The 27,011-nt window shown below is 37.5% G+C and overlaps 1 protein-coding gene across 1 annotated transcript in view; it reads left to right on the top strand.

The window, feature by feature from the left end:
• The window catches only part of ABCA12 (ATP binding cassette subfamily A member 12), a 317,047-nt gene extending 290,354 nt beyond the window's left edge, over positions 1-26,693 (top strand). The window contains exons 54-59 of the mRNA XM_053698806.1: positions 3,788-3,922; positions 9,419-9,522; positions 21,135-21,227; positions 22,114-22,219; positions 23,548-23,685; positions 24,406-26,693. Coding sequence (XP_053554781.1) covers positions 3,788-3,922; positions 9,419-9,522; positions 21,135-21,227; positions 22,114-22,219; positions 23,548-23,685; positions 24,406-24,492 — 663 coding nt within the window. The 3' untranslated portion in view covers positions 24,493-26,693. The remainder of the gene's footprint in view (positions 1-3,787; positions 3,923-9,418; positions 9,523-21,134; positions 21,228-22,113; positions 22,220-23,547; positions 23,686-24,405) is intronic.
• Positions 26,694-27,011: the final 318 nt, after the last annotated feature.

The raw sequence follows: 27,011 nt of genomic DNA, 5'->3' as shown, positions 1-27,011 counted from the left end.
ATGGTACAATCAGGTTTTACAATGATTACCGAAAGCTGAATGCAATATCAAAGTTTGATGTGTACCCCATGCCAAGGGTTGATGAACTTGTGGAGAGACTCGGGAGAGCCAAGTACCTTACCACCATGGATTTGACCAAGGGTTATTGGCAAGTGCCGCTTACAGGATGGGCAAAGGAAAAGACTGCCTTCTCTACTCCAGATGGGCTCTTCCAATACAAGGTGTTACCTATTGGCCTACATGGGGCTCCAGCAACATTTCAAAGAATGATGTACAGGATCTTAAGGCCACATGCTCGTTATGCAGCAGCTTACTTAGATGATGTGGTCATACATAGCGAAGATGGGGAGTCTCACTTGCCAAAAGTGCAAGCTGTCCTTAATTCTATAAGAAATGCTGGTCTGACAGCAAACAATAGTAAATGCACCATTGGCTTGGAGGAGGCCAAGTATCTTGGCTATTCCATTGGAAGAGGAATAGTGAAGCCACAACTTGCTAAAGCTGAAGCCATAAGGAATTGGCCACGACCTATGACAAAGAAACAGGTCAGAACATTTCTTGGGCTTGTCAGCTACTATAGAAGGTTTATCTCCAACTTTGCTATTATAGTGGGTCCTTTAACTGACCTCACTAAAGCAAAAGCTCCAGCAATAGTGAAATGGTCCCCTGAAGCTGAACAAGAATTTCAAAATATCAAGGAAGCCATATGTAGACAGCTGGTGTTAGTCATCCCTGATTTTTCAAAGGAGTTCGTTTTACAGACGGATGCCTTTGATGTGGAGCTTGGAGCAGTGCTTTACCAGGAAAGTCAAAGTGAAGAGCACCCAATACTATACCTCATCAGGAAACTTCAAGAAGTGTCTAGCAATAAAATGGGCTGTTGAAACTCTCAAATATTATTTGTTGGGCAGACAATTTAGGCTAGTTACTTTCCATGCACCTCTCAAATGGATGAGTCAAAATAAGGATAATAATAGTAGAATTGCATGCTGGTTCCTTAGTTTGCAACCCTATCACTTCTCAGTAGAACACAGGGCAGGATGTAAACAGGGTAATGCTGATGTCCTTTCACGTATGCATATGCTTTTGGCCATGGTCGCTCACCCCACTAGGTCTGAGCTGAGGGGGAGGATTTGTGACAGAACCTAAGGCATAGTATTGGAAGGTGTCTATATTCCCCCAAAAGTGCTGCAGTGCAGGGTATGGTCTGACAACCCCAGGTAGAATAGCTGTGTTTGTTTACCACATAAAGAAAATATGTGATTTATTTCTGGGTCCCTGGGGTGGAGCATTTGAAGAGTAGGGCGGGCCAGTGCTCCACCCCGCAGTTTGCAGGCAGCACATCATGTGAGAAAGTCCAGTCCAGGAATTCTGTCTCACTCAGCTAGCTACTCACCTGCATGTGGTAATTGACAGCAGGTGATAATAAAAATCCCCAAACGGTTATTCAGAGTCAGAATGCCAGCAGTAAGGGATACTGCAACACTCTCCTGAGAGACTAGGAGGAATTATCTCTAAAAGGAAAAACAAAGTATGAAAGGTCTGTGCATTTATTTTTTGTGACAAGCCAAATGAGTGCAGTCAGTTATACCTGTTAGTAAGTGCTCAGTGGATCAAGCCTCTTGTTTTCTTTATGTTTATTTTGCCAGACCTGTAAATAAATGGACTATATTTTATAAAGCTACAACCTTGTGTGGTGTTTCCAGCTTTGAAGACTGTGTGGTTGTAATATATATATATATATATATATATATATATATATATATATACATATACATAGTAGCCCTTTGCAGTTAAGAAGATGAAAACAAGTAAACACATTTTTATTCATATTTAATAAAGTGTTATACTGTGTATTTACTGTAAATATTTCACATTACAATGTTCTGCACATAGCTGAAAATGTTCTAATTATTTTTAAATAGATATTCCTATATATATCTGTATATATCTATACCTATATATAATCATTTATATAAATATATATATAGGTATAGATATATATTGTACCAAAATACCATCAGATATTTGTAGATAATATACAACATATTATTCTATGTAAAGAACATTGGAATGTAAAATATTCACTTTTTTGCTCCATTGTCTTCTATGGGGAATACATTATCTCGCACACGATATTGTAAGTTTGGCTTTTTACTCTCATCAGGTTAGCGTTCAAACAAAAACAGTTTAATTTCAACTTGTAATACAAAGGCAACCTGACGCACGCAAAAGGCTGGATTTTTAGATCAGTATCTGTGCATATTATTCTTTATAGTAGTGTCTATTACATGCAGCTATATGAAAATGTGTGTATACTGCCCCTTTAAAAAGTTAAATGTTCAACATCTTTTTGGGTTAGTCAAAGTGCTGCCCTTTTCACAGAGAATTGTGTTATACCAGCAAGAATGGAACCTTTGTTTTACCCCACACCTTACTGCCTTCTACATACATAATGGGAAAAAAACAAATACTTTAATTCATTGAGAAATACAAATACCATTACTTGTAGATATGTATACAAAAATTAAAAAATACAAAGAGACCTTAGATTTGTTGGGGAACCGGAAAGCTGGGAGAGTGCCATTTTATTAACTAAAAAGACAATTCACTGTGTCACGCAGTTTGAACTCTATTACAAACTCCTGACTAGATGGCACTGGATTTCGACTAGGCTACACAGGCTCTCACACACTCACTCAGACTTATGCTGGAGGAATTGTGGAAATAGAGGTGATGATAAACACATATGGTCGGAATGCCCCCGCATACAAAATCTGTGGAAAGAAGTACTAGATCTGTGTGACAAACTTGGCATCCCAACAGTACGAACCCCAGAGAGATGCTTACTCCACATAGACCTTCCCCGGAGCACCAAGGCCCAAAAACACCTGTTCATATATCTCATGATGGCAACGAAACTCGCTTTGGCGAGACACTGGAAGCAGCAGGTTATCCCCCCACTACACAAAGTGTTGGAAATTATCAATTACATCAGAGGCATGGAGGAGGTAGTTTCTATTAATAAAGGCACCTTTGACTTGTACTCTCAGATATGGGAGCCCTGGAACTCACTATACGCAAAAACTAGTGGTTAGAATAGACTATGCTGCTTCCCCTGTTTAGAATACCCCAGAACTTTCCTCTCTCGCTTTCTCTTCAAGATTCTTTTCTTTTCCCCCTTCCCTGAGCTGCTCCCTTCCCCTTCTTTCCCCTACTCCCCTCTCCCATACACACCTGATTTTGTATGTTTTGCTCTGATGGTATCGCAGACACTTGATGATGGCTGTGACTGGATCAATGCTTGCTCATATGTTATTACCTTTGTTACCCAACAGTTATGGGAAGCAGTACCCATCCTATGCTAATGTTTATGCTTACATACACGGTTTTCCTTATGTTTACTGCACTAAAAAAGAAAATGGGCACTTCTATAGATGGCCTCCAAGGTTCAGACACCTGATTTACTGTTATACTGACTTCTATGTAAAGGGAATATGTTATTCCTAAATTGTCTGGACCTGCGGTCCTATCTGCATTCTGTAATCTGCCCATTGTAATATGTTTGTTGCCTTCAATAAAAAATTTATTTTTATAAAAAAAAATTTTTTAAAAATACACAGAAATCCTATAGAAAAAAGGAAAAGACAAGTGAATGTGTTATGCTACTAGCAGATCACACAAATAAGCTTAGATTTTTATACAACTGTACTGTGGTAATTCATGAATACATTTTTCAATTAACGATTATATCACTAAACATGTTATTTTGTTTCTTGATGCATAGGTTTCCTTTAATCTACTTAGCAAGCTACAGCTCTTAAAATACAAAGATAGAATCACGTCCAATTACAGCTGTGGCACTAGGAGAAAGCTCTCAACAGCTCTGGCTCTTGTTGGGAGACCTTCAATTCTACTCCTGGTAAGGAAAAAAATCTAAATTCTATTAAATTATTCATATTAATTATTGTTCTATTAAAATTATTCATATTAATTCATATTAATGTTTTTTTTCTCTATTTTATCGTAAATTATAAATGGTAAAGTCTATATAGAAAATGAACAACAATACTGAGTGCACTGATACTGTTAACTGACTGTTCATTATATGTATTTTTGGATGACCAGTGCACAAATCAAAAAGAGCTAAAGTACAAGGGGTTACATTCTATGGCCTAGATTTGGAGTTCGGCGGTAAAAGGGCTGTTAACGCTCCGCGGGCTTTTTTCTGGCCGCACCATAAATTTAACTCTGGTATCGAGAGTTCAAACAAATGCTGCGTTAGGCTACAAAAAAGGAGCGTAGAGCATTTTTACCGCAAATGCAACTCTCGATACCAGAGTTGCTTACGGACGCGGCCGGCCTCAAAAACGTGCTCGTGCACGATTCTCCCATAGGAAACAATGGGGCTGTTTGAGCTGAAAAAAAACCTAACACCTGCAAAAAAGCAGCGTTCAGCTCCTAACGCAGCCCCATTGTTTCCTATGGGGAAACACTTCCTACGTCTGCACCTAACACTCTAACATGTACCCCGAGTCTAAACACCCCTAACCTTACACTTATTAACCCCTAATCTGCCGCCCCCGCTATCGCTGACACCTGCATATTTTTTTTAACCCCTAATCTGCCGCTCCGTAAACCGCCGCAACCTACGTTATCCCTATGTGCCCCTAATCTGCTGCCCTAACATCGCCGACCCCTATATTATATTTATTAACCCCTAATCTGCCCCCCTCAACGTCGCCGACACCTGCCTACACTTATTAACTCCTAATCTGCCGAGCGGACCTGAGCGCTACTATAATAAAGTTATTAACCCCTAATCCGCCTCACTAACCCTATCATAAATAGTATTAACCCCTAATCTGCCCTCCCTAACATCGCCGACACCTACCTTCAATTATTAACCCCTAATCTGCCGAGCGGACAGCCAATAGAATCTTGGATGACGTCCCTTAAAGGAACCGTCATTCGTCGGGAGACAACGGAAGAAGAGGATGGATCCGCGTCGCCTGCTTCAAGATGGACCCGCTCCGCACCGGATGGAAGAAGATTGAAGATGCCGCTTGGAGAAGATGTTTGCCGGTCCGGATGTCCTCTTCTTGCCGGATAGGAGGAAGACTTTGGAGCCTCTTCTGGACCTCTTCAGCACCGGATGATGGATCGCCAACCCCCGCTTGGGTTGGATGAAGATGTTGGAGCCAGGACGGATCGGTGAACCTGGTATGGTGAAGACAAGGTAGGAAGATCTTCAGGGGCTTAGTGTTAGGTTTATTTAATGGGGGTTTGGGTTAGATTAGGGGTATGTGGGTGGTGGGTTGTAATGTTGGGGGGGGGGGTATGGTATGTTTTTTTTTACAGGCAAAAGAGCTGAAATCCTTGGGGCATGCCCCGCAAAGGGCCCTGTTCAGGGCTGGTAAGGTAAAAGAGCTTGTAACTTTTTAAATTTAGAATAGGGTAGGGAATTTTTTATTTTGGGGGGCTTTGTTATTTTATTAGGGGGCTTAGAGTAGGTGTAATTAGTTTAAAATTGTTGTAATATTTTTCTTATGTTTGTAAATATTTTATTATTTTTTGTAACTTAGTTCTTTTTTATTTTTTGTACTTTAGCTAGTTTATTTAATTGTATTTATTTGTAGGAATTGTGTTTAATTAATTTATTGATAGTGTGGTGTTAGGTTAATTGTAGGTAATTGTAGGTAGTTTATTTAATTAATTTATTGATAGGGTAGTGTTAGGTTTAATTATATCTTAGGTTAGGATTTATTTTACAGGTAAATTTGTTATTATTTTAACTAGGTAACTATTAAATAGTTCTTAACTATTTAATAGCTATTGTACCTGGTTAAAATAATTAAAAAGTTGCCTGTAAAATAAATATTAATCCTAAAATAGCTATAATATAATTATAATTTATATTGTAGCTATATTAGGATTTATTTTACAGGTAAGTATTTAGCTTTAAATAGGAATCATTTATTTAATAAGAGTTAATTAATTTCGTTAGATGTAAATTATATTTAACTTAGGGGGGTGTTAGTGTTAGGGTTAGACTTAGCTTTAGGGGTTAATCAATTTATTAGAATAGCGGTGAGCTCCGGTCGTCAGATTAGGGGTTAATAATTGAAGGTAGGTGTCGGCGATGTTAGGGAGGGCAGATTAGGGGTTAATACTATTTATGATAGGGTTAGTGAGGCGGGTTAGGGGTTAATAACTTTATTATAGTAGCGCTCAGGTCCGCTCGGCAGATTAGGGGTTAATAATTGTAGGCAGGTGTCGGCGACGTTGAGGGGGGCAGATTAGGGGTTAATAAATATAATATAGGGGTCGGCGGTGTTAGGGGTAGCAGATTAGGGGTACATAGGGATAACGTAGGTGGCGGCGCTTTGCGGTCGGAAGATTAGGGGTTAATTATTTTAAGTAGCTGGCGGCGACGTTGTGGGGGGCAGGTTAGGGGTTAATAAATATAATACAGGGGTCGGCGGGGTTAGGGGCAGCAGATTAGGGGTACATAAGTATAACGTAGGTGGCGGTCGGCAGATTAGGGGTTAAAAATTTAAATCGAGTGGCGGCGATGTGGGGGGAGCTCGGTTTAGGGGTACATAGGTAGTTTATGGGTGTTAGTGTACTTTAGGGTACAGTAGATAAGAGCTTTATGAACCGGCGTTAGCCAGAAAGCTCTTAACTCCTGCTATTTTCAGGCGGCTGGAATTTTGTCGTTAGAGCTCTAACGCTCACTTCAGAAACGACTCTAAATACCAGCATTAGAAAGATCCCATTGAAAAGATAGGATACGCAAATGGCGTAGGGGGATCTGCGGTATGGAAAAGTCGCGGCTGAAAAGTGAGCGTTAGACCCTTTAATCACTGACTCCAAATACCAGCGGGCGGCCAAAACCAGCGTTAGGAGCCTCTAACGCTGGTTTTGACGGCTACCGCCGAACTCCAAATCTAGGCCTATGTTTGCTGCTAAACATGGAGCTAAAATCATGTTGTTGTTTTTTTATAGCAGCTGCATTTTAGTGTCTGTATCATACTCAAATAACATTTACAGAGAGATTATACTCTGCATGCTACTAAATAATAGTAACTGGCTATAATCTCTATGTATATACAGCAGCCCAATTTACAAGTCCAGGTGACTTCCACCAATGAAATTGCCGAACAGCTAAGGGACACCTTAATGCAATACCCTGCTGTAACAATGTGTCCCTTTACTGGATTAATAATGTGTTCTTCTGCAAGGTCCTTTTAAATATTTGAGCAAAAAGCACAATAAGATTGCTTATACAGACTGGGGTCCTATGAACTTGCAAGGTTAACTTTTATTGTTCACCATTGGTGGTACACTTTAAATAACACGGTATAGAGTTGTTGCATTCAGTTAACACTGTCCCCTTAATTTCAAAACAAAACAACAACGATGAACAAACAAATACCTATCTCCTTATTAGAGAACTAATTTTACATGGCCAGGTACATAACAAACCTGCCTAGTTCCCTCACTAATGCCAGGTGATAAATTAGCCCTCAAAACACTTTACCAAAAGATATTTTCACAGTTTAGTGGTACCTGTACATTGTCCATGCTTGTAAGGAGAGGCTTTCAGCCAGTCTGCAGATCAGAGTTTCTCTCCCTTCTCTCCTTGCACTGTTTTGTTAGCTGCCTTTTACAAAAGCTGACCACATCTTTCCCTAAGTAGCCTATTTAACCCCATGTATACCTTACTGCTTGCCTTAACCTGAGACTAACATAGTAGCCAGCTATAACTTCCCCTCTTGGACAGTACAATCTGTCACACCTGCTCAACAACCAGAGGACACCCTCTATAGTACCCTCCATTGAATTATGTTCTCAATTTCCAGAGACACCCTACAACCTAATGCCAATAAAAGCTAACTTCCAAATAACTAAATAAATTCTAACCTTAATCCTTTGCTGTCCAGCAATGGTCTTATTCCTCACCATCTGTCTAGACCTATCCCAGGGTTCCCTCCTATCTATCTTTGTTTCTAATTGACTAACCAGAATAACAGTATGGCCCTTAGAAATAAAAATAACTGTGGCTGTTTATTTCTTGTTTTCACAATGTAGCTATGGGTTACTTAAAGTGAAGGTAAACTTAATCACTCTGCTATGAAAAAATCGATATAGTATTAAAATTTAATAGGATGTTCATTCATGATTTTTTCTATTTTTGTATAGTACCTTTGATTTCTTGTTTAATTTGCTCCGATTTCGCTTGGCAAAAAACAACCCGTTTTTTTTTTTTTTTTATAAACAACGATCACGTTGTTTATACAGCCAATTGATTTTCTGGCCGTTAGGCGGCCGTCAATTGACGTCACAAGCTGATGCTTGATTGTGCGCATGCGCGACTAATTATATCTCCTCCTTGAAAGCGAGCGTGTCCTCGTTTTGCGTATGCGCATTAGGCGTTTCAATTGTTTGCCAAACACCCACTGATTTGGGACGCATGCGCTGCTGAGGACTTTGTTGACCGCGATTAATGCATGCGCTTTTGCGAGCGATCATTTTTGTGCGCATGCACGGTAAGAAGAGAATAGATGTGCACAAGTGTAGTTCTGACGTATAGAGCGGGTGGGACCGCTCTATACATGTATGTATTGAAAACACGGAAATGCTGGATGGGAGGGGATTACGATCGTAAGGAACAGTAAAATAACGGTTAGTAAATATGGTCAAATAAAAGTTTTTTTTAAAAATAAACCTAGCGACTACCTTTTAAGTTAGAAAAGGAAAATAAAGAGCTATTTGTATTTGAATAACTTTACCTTCACTTTAATCAAAGGGGCATATTTATCAAGCTTCATTTGGAGCTTGATGCCCCTTGTCTAAAGATCGCTGCTCCATAACTTGTCCGCCTGCTCTGAGGCCAATACGATTGGGCTGATTGACACCCCCTGCTAGCGGCCAATCTGTAGGGGGTGGCATTGGACACCAGCAGTTCACAAGAACTGCTGGTTCAATGATAAATGCCGACAGCGTATGCTGCATTTATCGATGTGCGGCGGACAATGTGCACATTGATAAATATGTCCCGCAGCATTTTTATTGTACACGATTTGCAACTCATAGCAAAAGTTTTCCAGATAAGCACAGGATTTAGCCCTATGTCTGTGATGAAATCTATTAATAAAACTAGAGGCTATATTCACTAAACAGTGCTATTTTTAACTATGTTTAAAAATATCTTTAGCTCACAAAGTATTTCCCTACATTTAGAATATTTTTATATAATTTTTTAAATGATCATGTGAGATGAGAAAGAATAGTTCATAGTTATATTTTTGTGATATTTGAAATGTTAGAACAATGTTACTGAGGAATCAAGAGAATAAACAAAACAAAAAATAAAATTGCACTTGAACTTACACACTTATTATTTTCTTTGCAGGATGAGCCGAGCTCTGGGATGGACCCAAAAACAAAGAGACATTTGTGGAAGATTATTTCTGATGAGGTCCGGGATAAATGTGCTGTGGTCTTAACTTCTCACAGGTGAGATATGGGGATCTGCTAGTTGACACAGTTTGAAGCAAAATAAACTATAAAGCAGAAGTATATGCAATATAGAAAAAAATAGCTCTTCTTACAGGTTGCCAGATCAAATATTTCTTTATAAGTAGCACTCCGGTGTGTTCTGTATAAACAACTCAAGCAACAATCCATCTCTCTAAAAGCTGCTTAAACTAGGCCCCTAGTATGCAAAACTGAAGATATTTACAAGTAAATTAAGCTTTTTTTCTTTTCCAACTTTACATATGCACAAAAAAATATTTAAACATATTTTTCAAGATTCCTAAGCCTTTCATTTTTGACATCATGATTTTAAAAAGTTGCTGAATAAAATGTCTAATTACTTGAGGAGTGCACAATACATGATGCATTATACATATTGGGCTCCATTTATCAAGACCGCATCTACTTAAAGGGACAGTAAACCTAGAAAATAATATTATATAATTCTGCACATAGTGCAGAATTATATAACATTATCTTAGCCAAACTTTATTCAACATAATATAGCCGGTGAAATTTGATTAAAAAAAGAGGGTTTTTCAGACCGCCACTCTTGCTCTACTGAGCGGGTCTGGTTTTCCCCCTGAACGCATCTGGCCAGCTGTCTAGTCACAGCCCTCCCCCGACCGCGCCATTACACTCAATGCAGCTCACTCCTGCTCTGTCTGATAGTGGGAGCGAGCTGCATTAAGTGTAATGGCGCAATTTCACCGGCTATATTATGTTGCATAAAGTTTGGCTAAGATAATGTTATATAATCCTGCACTATGTGCAGAATTATATAACATTATTTTCTATGTTTACTGCCCCTTTAACCTCACTGCCACGGATTACAATCATCCATTGATGAGTGTTAGTGTTAGTGCTAGATTAAAAGTATAACAAAACACATGTATAATACGTTAAGATAAAGTATATTACACACATATACATATTACATTGAATATATATTGTTTTTTATTAATATACATGTTTAACAGTGATTTTAAGTGTAGTGTGATAGGAGCGCCTAAAGGTGGATTCCTGCTGCTAAAAAAGTTCTTCCCTCAAAGAGAACTAAATGGTGGATAAGAAGAAAAAATGGGGTTTATTTAGCAGCGCTAAAAAAAGCTAGGAAATGATGATACCAATCTAATTTATGTTTTATACAATCTAGTTTATTTAAAAATTCTTAGAACACATAAAAACAACAGCAAATGCTTTTCCTAATTAATAAAGGGACGTCTCCCTTATACAACACTTATAAAAACAGACTAGAACCATATAATCCTAGAATTCCAGGTATAAAGGAATTAATTCTATAGATAACATATGGCAAGCAACAAATTTCTAAGATAAATGGTGAATTGAATATTTAAAAGGCACAAATGTATCAGTCCTAACAGCTTTACAGTTCTTCAGTAACAAATACAGTTATAAAGTTACACAGTTACTTTCCTTGGACATATAATTGGCTCAGGTGTGCTGGATAGTTAAAAAGGCAAAAAACAGCCAATATTCTGATTTAGGTGCCAAAGCAATCGTGGTTAATGGAAATGGTTAATTTAACAGATGAATACCTTGATGTCTTTAAAGTTCAGTTTGCGTGTTTTAAAAAACGTAGTGCAAATTAGTGTAGAGGTACCTTAATCTGTCCTGGTTGCAACCGCTGATATTGTTCACTGTGAGGGATTCACAGACTGTTTGTTCCTGGTGCTTCTGATAAGTCACCTGACCTTCTCTTTGATTCAGAGGTCAGGGGTGATGATCCTTTCTGGTGATGTAGTTATCCTTTTTTTTGTTTTCCTTTCTTCTTATAGCCCAAATATTGTTTTCATCTGGGTTCCCTCAGACTTCTTAAGGTTTGAAGAAATCTTTGGTCAGTGTTTAACAGTAACACCGTATTCCCTGAAGTTACCAAAGGTAGATTTTAACTTGCAGGGTCAGGAGAAAAGTTTAAAGTTGCAGGGTCACACAGCTTTGTGACAGTAGTAAATGAAGTTTAGTAGAGTGTAGCAGGTCCCATTCAACGCGTTTCACCCTTCTGGGCTTTATCAAGAATTACATTGAATATATATTGTTTTTTATTAATATACATGTTTAACAGTGATTTTAAGGGAAATGGTATATGACAAGGTGTCAGACTGTTAAAGGGACAGTCTACGCCAGAATTTGTATTATTTAAAAAGATAGATAATCCCTTTATTACCCATTCCCCAGTTTTGCATAACTAACACAGTTATAATAATACACATTTTATCTCTGTGATTACCTTGTATCTAAGCCTCTGCAGACTGCCCCCTTATTTCAGTTCTTTTGACAGACTTGCATTATAGCCAATCAGTGCTGACTCCTAGGTAACTTCACGTGCGTGAGCACAATGTTATCTATATAGCACACATGAACTAACACCCTCTAGTTGTGAAAAACTGTAAAAATGCATTCAGATAAGAGGCAGCCTTCAAAGGCTAAGAAATTAGCATATGTGTCTACCTAGGTTTAGCTTTCAACTAAGAATAGGAATAAGAGAACAAAGCAAAGTTGATGATAAAAGTAAATTGGAAGTTGTTTAAAATGACATGCCCTATCTGAATCACAAAAGTTTATTTTTGACTAGACTGTCTCTTTAAGACTCTGTAAAGAACTTCACTATTTCCTCTTTGTTTTAGCGTACCTTCAGCTTAGCATACCTTGGGGTTAGTGCTTGATAGGATGCCAAGAGTTTTAGTGCTCAACCCATAAAAGTCTATTATGAGAGGGCTGTACTAACATTTTGTTCTATGTGGAAGTACAAATGGATAGATTGAGCTCTAGCGATGTTCAGTATCTAACAATTCACCAGGTTGTTTAAATCCCCTTTTTTTGTACCTCACACTTATTGTTGATCATAAATTAATTTAAATCCCTTTTTAATATAAAAATCACCTTTAAGGTATGCCCCAAACTAAACCAACCTACAGGCACATTATATTTCAATAAATAATTGCAGGTATAAACCAATCCAACACCACAATAGAATAGCATCACCAATAAATGCATAATAAAGAGCCAATTAAAAAGCTTGAATTTCAAAATAGTAGATTTTTTCTGACAAATTTCAAAAAAATTTCTTCCTAATGCATCATGTAACAGCCATCAGCCAATCACTTAATGCATATACGTATATCCTGTTGTTTTGCACCTGCTCAGTAGGAAATTGTGCATATGGAAAGTTTAAAATTGTGTGCTCTATCTAAATCATGAAAGTTTGATTTTGACTTGACTGTCCCTTTAAAGGCACATTATACTGATCATTTAATTTTAATGTAAAATGTCTAAGGAAACTAAAACAAAATTGCATGCTTTTGCTGTGAAGTACCAAAAATTGTGCTTGCTCGACTTCCTCACAGTAAATTGGAAATATTATCTGAATTATAAAAGTTTAATTTTGACTTGAGTGTCCCTTTAAGTGAGTTTTCAACATTCTACACAGTGACTGGTTAGCTCAAATCACAAGCTTATATACATCCATCCCTAAGTGACCGGGATCATGTATTCTACCAGGAGTTTACCTGAATTGCTTTTGATTTGCAAAAACTTGGAAAATAAGCTAACAAAATGAATGTGGTAAATGGTTTCAAAGCACAGATTTCTTTCCTAAGATATGGTGAGTCCACGGCTTGAGTAATTACTGTTGGGAATATCACTCCTGGCCAGCAGGAGGAGGCAAAGAGCACCACAGTTAAACTGCTAAGTATCACTCCCTTACCCACAACCCCCAGTCATTCTCTTTGCCTTCGGTGCATGCAGGAGGTGAGGTTTAGGTGTCTGAAGAAAAATGTTGATTTAATCTACAAGCAAGTTTTGGAGTATAGCCGTATTCCACATCTAGAAACATTAGTACCATCAAGTAGAGAATGCTGTATATCTGGATGCACGTTGAATGTAATACTGACAATTAGGGAAAGCAAATATCCCAAAAAAGGAGCAACTAGGAGATGTATTGTGACAATGTACCTGTTTCTAAGCTGATGCGTTCAATATAGTATGGTCTTTGTTAGTACTAGGGGAAATATGGATATAACTAGACTGTAGTGAAAAGAGAGAAAATTATATGTATTCACTTCTCCTATTTATATCCCACCTACTGGGCATGGGCCCTATACCCAGCAATGGTGTTTCTAATCCGCCAGCAGAAATCTATGGTTAGAGGAAAATAAATACAGTAAATGCTATGGATTTAAACCATACTAATTAAACAGGTTAATACATCATAAATAAGATCCAACTATTGAGGGAGTGCAGATAAGAAAATATGATTACTCCAGAGACATAATGAGGACAAAAAGACCACTGTAGCAAGCCTCTTCTTAAACTCCTATATAGCTCTAAAACTAAGGCATTATAGGTAGGGGAATGAACAATGTCCATGTATAGTGTAAATATCAGAAAGGAGGAAAGCTATCAAGAATAAATACCAAGAGCCAATTACAGATGCCTGAGGAGTATTTCTGATGTCCCCAACAATGCCCAGAATCTGTGCTCATAAATATATTTATGGGGAGCAAGTCTCACTTACCAAGATAGGGAGTCTCGATGAGGATAAGAATCAGTCATTTAGGCTGCATAATCACACCGTTTTGCCGTGAAGTTCAAGTTATAACTGAACTGTGACTCCCCTCTAGTGGATATGAATAGCTACTGCAACCTCTAGCAGGCTAGTATATCGTGAATGTGAGATACAGGGCATATATAGAACATGCATGAGTCAAACATTAGCAACTAACCAGCTTGCATGTATAATAGGTAGAGATGAGGTAAGGTAACTGTCTGTGACTGTTATATCGTCTGTTATCTGATAACATATCCACACATATTAGGCTTATGATAGTAGTGAAACATACATACTTCTATATTACCCCTAATTAGCATTGAAAGCACATAAATAACGGTCTAAAAGACCGGTATAGTAGTAGGGAAAGGTTCACTCTTTGGTCACAGGAAAACGGAGCATTGTATAAAAGCTTTGAATGTCACAGTTAAAACCAAGGCAATGCAAAGGCTCAAATATATGTTATCATATGCAAGTGATATAACTAACAGCCCACCATCCACTTGCTGGTAGAGATAGGATGTAGAGGGAAACATATCATATAAATGAGAGGATGGGTCCTCAAACAGGGGAACAAAAATTACACTTGTTAACAGAACATACGTTCCTGTAGGTATATATTGTCCCATAGTAACCATGCGAAGTGAGAAGATGGTAGGGAGATAATGCTACATAATAGTCTAGAGTTGAAGGTAAAGGTTAACCATCCTTAGCGTCAACTACCCAGGACGTTGCATAGGCATATAGTTATGGGACTAGGTTATAATAATTGCTAAGTACCATGTAGGCTGAACATCACAGGGGAAAGAGATAAAAAACAGACTTTAACATGAAAGTACGTATTATCTTTGCTACATTATGGGCATTGAAAAAACAAAACATCTACAGAGAACAGCCCTGGTTGCAGTCATGTCTGTATAACTCTGTGTTTAATTAACTAACTGTGGAGGTATAAGGCAGTGTATAATAAAGATTAACAGGGACTGCAGCGCCCAGAAAAGGAAAAAACATTGATTGAAATCCTCTTTTTGTAGTATGGGATGTTATATATATGTGGTTCCATTGTTACTACAGGGCTTAGAAAAAGGTAAATTATATATCTATAGCAAGCAACCACGTGCAGAAAAAACAGAACTCAAAATAACCATAACAACAGAGCTGCTTTGAACGTATAAGCCTCAAATTTGCAACTCAGATGTCCGGTAAATTACAGTTCTGAGGAGATCCTAACCAATGCCTTGCCTAAAGTCATCTCGGGGTGAGGAGTTATAATACCGGATCTCTTCAGGCAAGGCTCCAGGGACAGTAGCAAACAGTTCAAGTTCCACAGATAGCGCATTTGAGATTGCGTTAGTTACCCCTAGAAGGTAATCCCTCCGGTTAGACACAGTTAGAGGATTGTTCTGGAGAGAGCATTCCGGTGGGGAAAAAGGTGCCATCATCCCTAGAGAGAGCGTACATGCAAGCTGTGATCCCATTTCTTTGTCCAGCAGGTCGCGATCTCTTGCACATATATTGGTGATGTCCCATCCTGGCTGCAAGTTCTCTTTGTGATAGAGATTGTGGCATAAGTAGGGCATAGAAGTATATACTGCATGCGACTCTGTTTTCTGTCGGCTCACCGGCTCCTCTTTGTATAAAGCGATCAGAGCTGTGCAATCCAAACTTGAGGGCAATGAGTAAGCTAGAGAGGCCAGTATTGTTTGTGGCTGTCTTTCTGCCTCCTGTATAGACAAAGTGGATGTGAAATGCTGATCGTAGCGTTTGTGTGAAAGCCTCTTGGTAGCCCTCCAGAAGGTTGCTCAGCACTTCGAGCATGTGGGCTGCAGATGCCATGGTGCGTAGAATCGGTGAAAGTTAGGTAGTCAGAGTAATCTCTCTTGCTAGGCTCCACGTGGGTAGGGAAATGGCCGCTCCTGGGTGCATCAGTTAGTGATACTCATCATGCCTGGAGAAACTACCGCCATAGAGTGATGTTCTCTGAGGATTAGACCCAGTACAACTCCCAAGTTACTAAATTCACTAGATTTGTTGAAAGTATAAGCCTAAGGAGTTGGCAAACTGGATTTTTATGAAAATTGTAGCCGGAGCTCCTGAAGTGTGCGTCTGTTTAGCTCAGGCGTTGGCTCCGCCCCCGTATCCTTCAGATTTAAGCTTAAACACCTTTGTGTACTGTTAAAGGAGGTTTTACCTACTTTAGATTACTCCAATACCCCTGTCGTTGTCACTCCTAAGAAATCTAGTAAACGTAATAGTTTCTTTGATGAACCTTCCACTTCAGAGGTTTTTCCTGTGCCAGACTGTGCCAGGATTATCTAACAGGAATAGGGGAAACCAGGGGTGTCTTTTTCCCCGTCTCCCATTTTTAAGAAAATGTTTTCTGTTGAGGACTCCATTAAAGACACTTGGTATACTGTACCCAAAGTTGAAGGGGTCATTTCCACTCTGGCTAAGAGATCCACTATTCCTACTTAGGATAGCTGATTTTTTAAGGATCCGATGGAAAAGATGCTGGAGGCTTATTTGAAAAAGATTTATGTTCATCAAGGTCTCCAATGGCAACCTGCAGTGTGTATTGCCACTGTGACTACTGCAGCATCTTATTGGTTCCACGCCTTGTTTGATTCTCTTCAAGTAGAGACTTCCTTGGATGAAATTCAGGATAGGATTAAAGCTCTTAAATTGGCCAACTCCTTTATTGCAGATGCCATTTTACAGGTTGTTAGACTAGGAGCTAAAACTTCTAGTTTCACTGTCCTAGCCCACAGGGCATTATGGTTGAGATCCTGGTCTGCGGACGTTTCCTCTTAAGTCAAGCTTCTGGCGATTCCTTACAAGGGCAAAACCTTGTTTGGACCCGGTTTGGCAGAAATTATCTCTGATATTACGGGTGGAAAAGAGTCTTTTCTACCTCAAGATAAAAAGAATAGGCCTAAAGGACATCAGAGTAATTTTCATTCCTTTTGTAACTTTAGAGGAAAGTCTTCCCCTTCTTCTTCCAAGCAGGAACAATCCAAGTCTTCTTTGAAACCCAATCAGTCTTGGAACAAGGGGACACAATCAAAGAAACTGAGCAGCAGCTGATTCCAAATCACCATAAAAGGATTACCCACGATCCAAGATTAGATCAGGTGGGGGGCAGACTTTCTCAGTTCTCTCAAGCCTGGATGCCAGATGTCCCAGATCCCTGGACTGTGGACATAGTATCCCAGGGCTACAAAATAGAAATTAAGACTTTTCCTCCCAGAGGCAGATTCCTTCTCTCAAGATTATCTGCAGACCAGATATAGAGAAAGGCGTTCTTGATATGTATACAATATCTTTCCTCCCTGGGAGTGATAGTTCCAGTTCCAGTGCAGGAACCGGGTCTCGGGTTCTACTGCAACCTATTTATGGTTCCCAAAAAAGAGGAATTTTCCGTCCCATTCTAGACTTGACGTGTCTAAACAAATTTGTCAAAGTTCCATCCTTAAAGATGGAGACTATAAGCTCCATTCTTCCTTTAGTACAAGAAGGTCAGTTCATGACAACCATAGACCTAAAGGATCCATATCGTCATGTTCCTATTCACAGGGACCATAACAGATTCCTGAGATTTGCCTTTCTGGACAAACATTTCCAGTTCATGGCCCTTCCATTTGGTCTAGCCACGGTTCCCAGAATTTTTTAAAGGTTCTGGGGGCTCTTTTGGCAGTGATTCGTTCTCGTGGAATTGCTGTGCACCCTACCTGTACGACATATTGGTTCAGGCGCCATCTTTTCAACAAGCAAAATCTCACACAGAGATATTGTTTTCTTTTCTTCGTTCCCACGGATGGAATGTGAATCTGGAAAAAAAGCTCACTTTCCCCTGCTACAAGAGTAGTGCTCTTAGGGACCATAATAGATTCTCTATTGATGAAGATTTTTCTGACAGAGGTCAGAAGGAGGTAATCGGTCTGATGGTGGCTTCCATGGACATAATTTCTTTTGCTCAATTCCATTTGAGAGCTCTCCAATTGTGCATGCTCAGACAATGGAATGGTGACCATGCGAATCTATCTCAGAGAATAGAGTTATATCAGTCATCAAGGGATTCTCTCCCATGGTGGATTTCTCAAGAACATCTGTCTCAGGGCACATGCTTTCAGAGACCTTCCTGGGTGATCGTGACCACGGACGCCAGCCTGCTGGGCTGGGGAGCAGTCTGGAACTTGTTAAAAGCTCAGGGCCTTTGGACTCGGGAGGAGTCTGCTCTTCCCATCAACATGTTGGAGTTGAGGGTGATTTACAATGCTCTATTGACTTGGCCTCAGTTGTCCTCAGCCCAGTTTATCAGGTTCCAGACAGAAAACATAACCTCTGTGGCTTACATAAATCCCCAGGGAGGAACTCAGAGTTCCTTAGCCATGAACAAGGCTACTCTGATTCTTCAGTGGGAAGAGACCCACAATTGCTGCCTATCTGCCATCCACATTCCAGGTGTAGACAACTGGGAAGTGGATTTTCTGAGCAGACAGACTTTTCATCCTGGGGAGTGGGAACTCCATCCGGAGGTGTTTTCCAGCTTAGTCCTCAAATGGGGGCTGCCAGAGTTAGATCTGATGGTGTCCCATCAGAATGCCAAGCTTCGGTTCAAGGTCAAGAGATCCGCAGGCCGTTCTGATAGATGTCTGGTGGTCTCGGAACTCTCAGCTCTGCAGTGTGATTCCCCTTATCTTTTCATGCCAATAAGGCGGTTCTTCATACTAAGTTAGGTTTCATTCCTAAGGTTGTTTCTAATAGAAATATCAATAAGGAAATTGTTGTCCCCTCTCTGTTTCCTAATCCTTCTTCTTCCAAAGAACGCTTGTTACACAATTTGGATATTGTACATGCTCTTAAATTCTACTTACAGGCGACTAAGGATTTTCGACCAGGCCTCTGCCCTCTTTGTCTGTTTCTCTGGGAAACGTAAAGGTTAGAAAGCAACTGCTACTACTCTTTCTTTTTGGTTACGAAGTATAATTCGTTTGGCTTATGAGACTGCTGGACAGCAGCCTCCTGAGAGAATTACAGCTTATTCCACAAGAGCTGTTTCCTCTTCTTGGGCTTACAAAAATGAAGCTTCTGTGGAACAAATTTGCAAGGCTGCAACTTGGTTTTCTCTACATACTTTTTCCAAATTCTATACTTTTGCCTCGGCTGAGGCTTTTTTTTGGGAGAAAGGTTCTTCAACTGGTGGTGCCTTCTGTTTAGAACTGCCTGTCTTGTCCCTCCCTATTTATCCATGTCCTCTAGCTTGGGTATTGGTCCCAACAGTAATTACTCAAGCCGTGGACTCACCATATCTTAGGAAAGAAAAACAAAATTTATGCTTACCTGATTAATTTCCGGATATGGTGAGTCCATGGCCCCACCCTTAATTTTAAGACAGTTGTTCTTTATAACCTCAGGAACCTCTACACCTTGTGTTACTCCTTTTTCTCCATTTCCCTTTGGTTGAATGACTGGGGGTTGTGGGTAAGGGAGTGATACTTAGCAGTTTAACTGTGGTGCTCTTTGCCTCCTCCTGCTGGCCAGGAGTGCTATTCCCAACAGTAATTACTCAAGCCATGGACTCACCATATCTTGAAATAAATACATTTATCAGGTAAGCATAAATTTTGTTTTTTAAATATTGTTCCTTAATTGGTCATTAATGCTCTACTACATGAATAATATGATGAAAACACATAAAGGGAAACTAAACCCACATTTTTTCTTTTATGATTTGGATAGAGCATGCAATTTTAAGCAACTTTCTAATTTACTCCTATTATTCATTTTTCATCATTCTCTTGCTATCTTTATTTGAAAAAGCAGGAATCTAAGATAAGGAGTCTGCCCATTTTTGGTTCAGAACCCTGTATAGCACTTGCTGATGGGTGGCTACATTTAAATATTTTTCAAATAAAGATACCAAGACAATGAAGTAAAATTGATAATAGGAGTAAATTAAAAAGTTGCTTAAAATGACATGCTCAATCTGAATCATGGAAGAAAAACTGTGGGTTTAGTATCCCTTTAAGTGACACTGAATATGTATTGTAAGTAACATAGCCATTTCTTCTAAAGAACACATTGAAAAACAATGTCAGTGGTTTTTCGTCAAGGGCAGTTTAATTTGAGGCTGCCTGTAATCCATGCTAAAAATATGACAAAATATACACATCTTTAGACTATTCAAAATATAAAAAAATGAAATATATTCTCCTAATGCCTCCCAAGCTCCAAGCATATCAAATTAGATTTAGTTTAGTGTATACATGTGGTTCAGTCATGTGAGCCCAGACTATTGCAGCACACAAACTATATAAGATATTTTAAAACAAGCAATGCTGCCACTTCTGAATATCTACTTTTGTTACTGCACAATAGTACATCAAGGCTTTTGTTTCAGATGTAAAAATGATTAGCTATTGTGACACTTTATAAAAGGGAGCGCTGAATAATGACATTTAAGTACGAGAACTTGATTGATAGGACCAGATTCTTCCATGTACTTTTCTGGGACTCATTCTATTTTTTGTTCATCTTCTCTTCCACTCAGCTGTATCTACCACTCCTTATCTTTTGATTTCCCTTTTATCATCTCATGAGCTCTTCAGAATCTGAAATTAAAGATCTGGGGCTGCATACACAATGCCAGTTAGGATATGGAAGAGTGTATACAAAAGGTAATAAATCAGAGAGACCCAGCACACTGGCTTCTTTGATATAGTGCTGCGATTCCATCAAGTAATCACTACTTGTATATAAGTTTGTGTGCAAAATAGAAAGGTCCTTTTCTCTTGAATACAATAGGACTTGTTGAGGTGAATGTGTCAAGAAACAGAAATTGAAAAGTGATGTTGAAAATGATTGTCATCTTATGTTGCTTTAAGTTTAAAAGTTTATTTTGAGTATGTGTCAGTCTAAGGGAAGTAGGAGGGATAATTAGAAGAGGCTATAGCATTTTGTCATGTGTTTGTTTTAGTCTGCATAAGAATACAAGTATAATGTGTGTTTCTCTGTTCCCTAGTATGGAGGAGTGTGAAGCACTCTGTACCAGATTGGCCATCATGGTGAAAGGAAAGTTTCAGTGCATTGGGCCATTACAGCACATAAAAAGCAGGTTAGTGACATTTTTTCAATTCTGTTCCTTCACAACTATCACTTATGTACACAAATATATTGAAATGCTGACAATAGCACAGATAATGGCATTAATGTATGAGCACCTGTGTACCCCTAAAAACAAAACAATGGAAAAAACATGTTGATTTCAAATACAAAAACGTCATCCCACATTTATCTTAGTGTCCTCACACTTATCCCAGTGTCCATTGTGAAGAAGACAATAGCAAAACATTTTTAACAAATCATAAGAGCTGATAATATAACCCAGAATAAGGGGCAGATTTATTAAAGGTCGAGGGGATGCTGTCTGCATTTAACATTGCACAAGCATTTCTTGTGAAATGCTTGTGCAATGCCACCCCCTGCACATTCGCAGCCAATCGGCCACTAGCAGGGGGTGTCAATCACCCCAATCGGATCGGGATGACTGCAGTACGCCTCCTTTTTAAGTTAAGGAGCAGTGGTCTTACGACGGGCATAGAAAGCAGCACTCGCTGCTTAATAAATCTACCCCTAATACTGGACTATTAGCTAGGGTTGTCTGCAAACCTACAGGTCTGAGTAGAGCAGGCAGAGACCACAGATAGGTGTTAAAGTGCCAGGTTAGATTATGCAGATAAATGTGGGCTTTACCTGTCTTTTCAAATCATAGCATATTGTTCAATATCAGTTGCTTTTTCATGGAAAAGAAGTCTTAGGCATCATAACATAGCTGTATATAGCAGGCTCATGGTTAAAGTTTCTTGCAATTAATAGGTTTTACTTATTATTGCACTGGGTGGTAAAAACTTTAGAAGTTTTAATAATCTAGTTCCAATATAGAATCATGTTAAAATAATGTCTTTCTTTGTTTAATGATTGCCTTGTTCGTGTTCTTTCAGGTTTGGAAGTGGATTCACAGTGAAAATATATCTTAAAGACACATCTGTAAGCGTTGATAGACTTACTGATTTCATGGACTTCCATTTCCCAAACACAAATCTGAAGGTAAAATAAAATGTATTTGTATTTTTGAAACACGGGTCTATTTGTAGGTGCATATAACACTTTATTCCCTAACCAGTATCTGACTGGAAATGGGACATTACATTTTGTCCCCATGTCATACACGCATAAAAGATATTCTTTCATTTTCTGTACTCTATATTCTTTTTTGGCCTGAGATTTTGCACAAGTACACACTTTTATGAAGATAAATATTGCTGTTTTAAGATTAAAGTAATGCCTCAGTATTCCTGACCCAAGTCATACATTTGTTGACCCATCTTTAAAAGATTGCCTAAGCATATTGCCAAATTCCTTGAATAAAATCAGAGATCAACTAATCTGAACTCTACAGAAATAAATCAATACCTAAATAGATTTGCTCAGTAACTTTATAATATAAAACCCTAGATAATAGTTATTCTTTCTACAAATACTTTTATGTTACTTGAGTAGAAAACACTGATAGCATGATATTAAAGAACAAAGTTTCTGTGCCCTTTAAATCCCACATCATACTGAAATATCTAAATGAGCATATGAAAATGTGACTAAAATAAAATGCTAACATTTTTCATGCTAACACTTAAGTTACTTAAAGGGATATGAAACCCAATTTTTTTTTCATGATAGAGCATGCATTTTTAAGCAACTTTCTAATTTACTCCTATTATCAATTTTTCTTTGTTCTCTTGGTATCTTTATTTGAAAAAGCAGGAGTGTAAGCTTAGAAGCCAGCCCATTTTTGATTCAGCACCCTGGGAAGCGCTTGCTGATTGGTGGCTTCATTTAGCCACTAATCAGCAAGCGATACCCACGTGCTGAACCAAATATGGACCGAATCCTAAGCTTACATTGCTGCTTTCCAAATAAAGATACCAAGAGAGTAAATTTGAAAGTTGCTTAAAATGGCATGCTCTATCTGAATCATTAAAGAAAAAAAATTGGGTTTCATATCCCTTTAAGAAACAGTGATACAAACCATAGAGCAGGGTGGGTGAAATATGCCTGTTACCAAGCCACAGAATCAAGCATGGGTACACTGTGACATATTTGCTTTACTTGCTTTAATTAAAGCATATTACAGAGCCTCCCAGATGTGGTGCATTGCTCTGCAATATCCCGCTTCAGCTATCCTGTTGGAAGAACTTTTCTGTATTAACCTACTATTTACCAAGTTTGCAAACACAACTAACAAAACCTAGAATTTTTAAGAAGAAGAACTTGTTTTTGTTAACATTTAACTGAAAAAGCAAAGATACACATGATGATATTAATTTATTATTGAGTGCGTTGTTGTATAAAAATAATCGCATGTCATTCTATCACAGGATCAACATCTCTCCATGGTAGAGTATCATGTGCCAGTGACTGCAGGAGGAGTTGCCAATATATTCGATCTTCTTGAAACCAACAAGACAATCCTTAATATTATTAACTTTTCAGTCAGTCAAACAACACTGGATGAGGTAAAGACAATATATTTTTTATGTGTTTGTTGGTTAATGGAGGTTTTCCAGTAATTATTGTATATCAACCCTCAAAATTTTAAGATTATGCTGCTCATATGGAAAAAACACTGTTACTTCCCACTCAGTGGCAGAAGAATTAAGTAATTTTGTGTGCTTTAATGTTTTGCCATAAATAAGCATGTTAGTTTTTAATAATTACTCATTACAATTAAGATGCAATGCAAGATCATGCATAAATACATTTTCTAGTGTGCCCCTCAGATTTATCTAATCCTGTGAAGTGAGTACAAAAAGGAATTTTCGTGATCTACTATGTATGAATAATAAAATTAAAAATATTCCATTAACAAAGAAAACCACTTGAAAGATTCTTCCTGACTAATTTCAAGCATAACTGTTGAGTCATGTGGGCGGTAACTGTTTCTTTAAAAAATAAAAATAGCTCCACATATATCAATTCAAACCTTCATTAATCACAAAAACTACAAAATGGGCTCACTTCAAATTTCCTTGTTTTATGATTCGTTACCCCCAAACCAGCTGCCAAATTTCATGCAGTTTTTTAATGTACATAATATTTTCAATGTTTATCCCACTGGATACTGATATTTTAAGCACAGTAAATATTTCAGATGTGTTTGTATGTAATGTGACCATCTAACAAGTACAGTTTTGAATGCAATTTGATTCTCATTTTCATATTTCATTTCATAATAGGTTTTCATCAATTTTGCACAGCCCCAGGCAAGTCTGGATAACTCTACTGCAAACAGCCAAGAGTTTGACCAGGTTGTTGTTACATAATAAAGTTCAGACAAGAACAGAATATTATTGAAGAATGTCAATGAACGTGTCCAACTGACAATGCACTTTATAAATAAAGAATCACCTTGAAAGACTAATTCAATGTGGTTGTTAAATGCATTGATCTTTCAAGTCATCCACTTTAAAAATAAATGGTAGATTTAATTAGACTTTCTGTAAGACTGTCATTTAGTACATGAAACATGAAGTATTGTCAAAAACATATTTTCATGGCTAAGTAGTAAAACATGTGGGTGCCAAATCTAAAGAACTTTGAATGGTGTGCCATTATCTGTTACTTAATAATAAAAAAATCCCACAATACACAATTGTTAAATATTTCTGCATAATACCAAAGTAATAATCATTATTGTTATAATCAGCTAAAATATATTAAATTATTCATTTTAAATGTGCAAATTTCGAACATTTACAAACAAAAATGCACTTAAACAATTATTTTTGTAATCTCTTTAGAAAGATTGTTTTGTTTTAGTATTGTTGAGATTTCTTTAAAATATGACATTTTCATATTTTTTCTTTTATTGTAATTTAAAGGAGATTTTAGAATGTTTACACTATTTTTCCAGATGTATTTAATAAAAAATGTTTATTTCAGAAGATTTTCTTTTTAGTCACTGTTTGTAACCTACCTCTTAAATGTACATTTTTCATGCTGTATTTATTTACTATTCAGAGTTCTCAGAAGATTTATAACTGTACTACTTCTACACTGTAAATGCATTCCATAGTATTAGGAATAAATACAGTACATATTGCCTAGGTGAAATAGATTGTTTTTGTTATTTTCCATTGAGGTAGACATGAAAGTTGTTTGCATAAAACTCTCATGTTTAGATGTTGCCAACTAACTGCCTTTGCTTACTTCAATTAGTCAAATGGAAAATGTTAGGAATGTAAAATCTCATACCATGATTATTTAATGAGAAAGGGCTAGATTACAAGTGTTTCACGATCGTTTGCAATATTGAAATCACTCACTAGACAGCCTGTTTCGTTCTTTTTAGAACTCGTCAGTAGGAGATAGATTGCTGGTTGCTGCTTTGGTAAAAAAAACAACTGAGAATTTGCATATTTAATTTGCATATCTTACCCAGAATTCTCTTGTGCACTGGTAACATTGTATATGGAGTATTTCTGGGGAAAAGCAAGCGGGGAATATTCCCTAGATGTGCTAATTTCCTATGCAAATATTTGTATTGATTTAATTTTGAGACATGGAGGATTTTAATCTCAGTTCTTTATCTCCACCATAATTTTAATGAATTTTCATTTAACCCTGAAAGTAGCTTTACCAAAGCAGCAACCAGAAATCTATCTCCTACTGACGAGTTCTAAAAAAGAACAAAACAGGCTGTCTAGTGAGTGATTTCTGTATTGTTGCAATAATCCTGTTAAAAGGATTGCTGTGTTAAAACAGTATTTGAAGCAAAAAAACTGAGAATTTGCATATTTAATTTGCATATCTTACCCAGATTTCTCTTGTGCACTGGTAACATTGTATATGGAGTATTTCTGGGGAAAAGCAAGCGGAGGATCTTGCCTAGATGTGCTAATTTCCTAAAATTGTATTGATTTAATTTTGAGACATGGAGGATTTTAATCTCAGTTCTTTATCTCCACCATAATTTCAATGAATATATATATATATATATATATATAATATATATATATATAAATGTATACACGTGTATATATGTATTTACAGACATATATACACATATAAACTAAACTAGTGATGCAATGAAATGGAAATTCTGGACCAAAACCGATCCCGAAAATTCAGGATGCACTTGGCCGAAAACTGAAAACGAAAATGTATTTCTTTTTTCAAATTATTTAAAATTGCAGTAATTTAAACAGCATGCCACTTGTAATATGGATTTGAGCATAAAGAACACTGCAATAATAATAGTGCTCCACTTGTAATTTGGCCCTTATATTCTTAAAAATAATATTTATAGTTAGCTATGTTCCACTGGTGTAGCAATCTCTTGCTTATGATATTATTTTTCTTTAAATATTGATGAGTTATATGCTGGTGGTCTTCTCATTTCAATATGTTAGTATAAAATTGGGATTATTCAATATAAACATTGTAACAAGATATTACAAGCCCTTCGCAAAAGGGGTATTTGACTTTTTATTTAATAAAAAATGTTACTATTAGTAAATTAAAACGATCATTTTCTTTTAATTGGAGAATGGTGCAGTATTTATATAGTAACTCAGGCTCTACTAATCTACTCAACAAAAAGAAAAAAAAATATTGTCTTCTTCCTGCAATATGTTGCTCAGCATGGAAAAAGTTAATAAATGCGCATTATCAAGGGTGTGAAAAATCACTGTGGTTTATCAGTAAGGGAAAAAGTTACTAGTCAATTACTTAAATCTGAAACTAGTGGTAATTTCTAGCATTGCACATAACCTTTATTTATAATTCACGCTAATATTCTTAAAAAGCAAGAAATGGCAAAATCTCTGTTCAGACATTTTCT

Source organism: Bombina bombina, chromosome 1, assembly GCF_027579735.1.
Source record: "Bombina bombina isolate aBomBom1 chromosome 1, aBomBom1.pri, whole genome shotgun sequence".
Classification (NCBI taxonomy): domain Eukaryota; kingdom Metazoa; phylum Chordata; class Amphibia; order Anura; family Bombinatoridae; genus Bombina; species Bombina bombina.
Note: the sequence above shows the minus strand (reverse complement) of the source record. Positions and strands in the feature narration are given on the sequence as shown.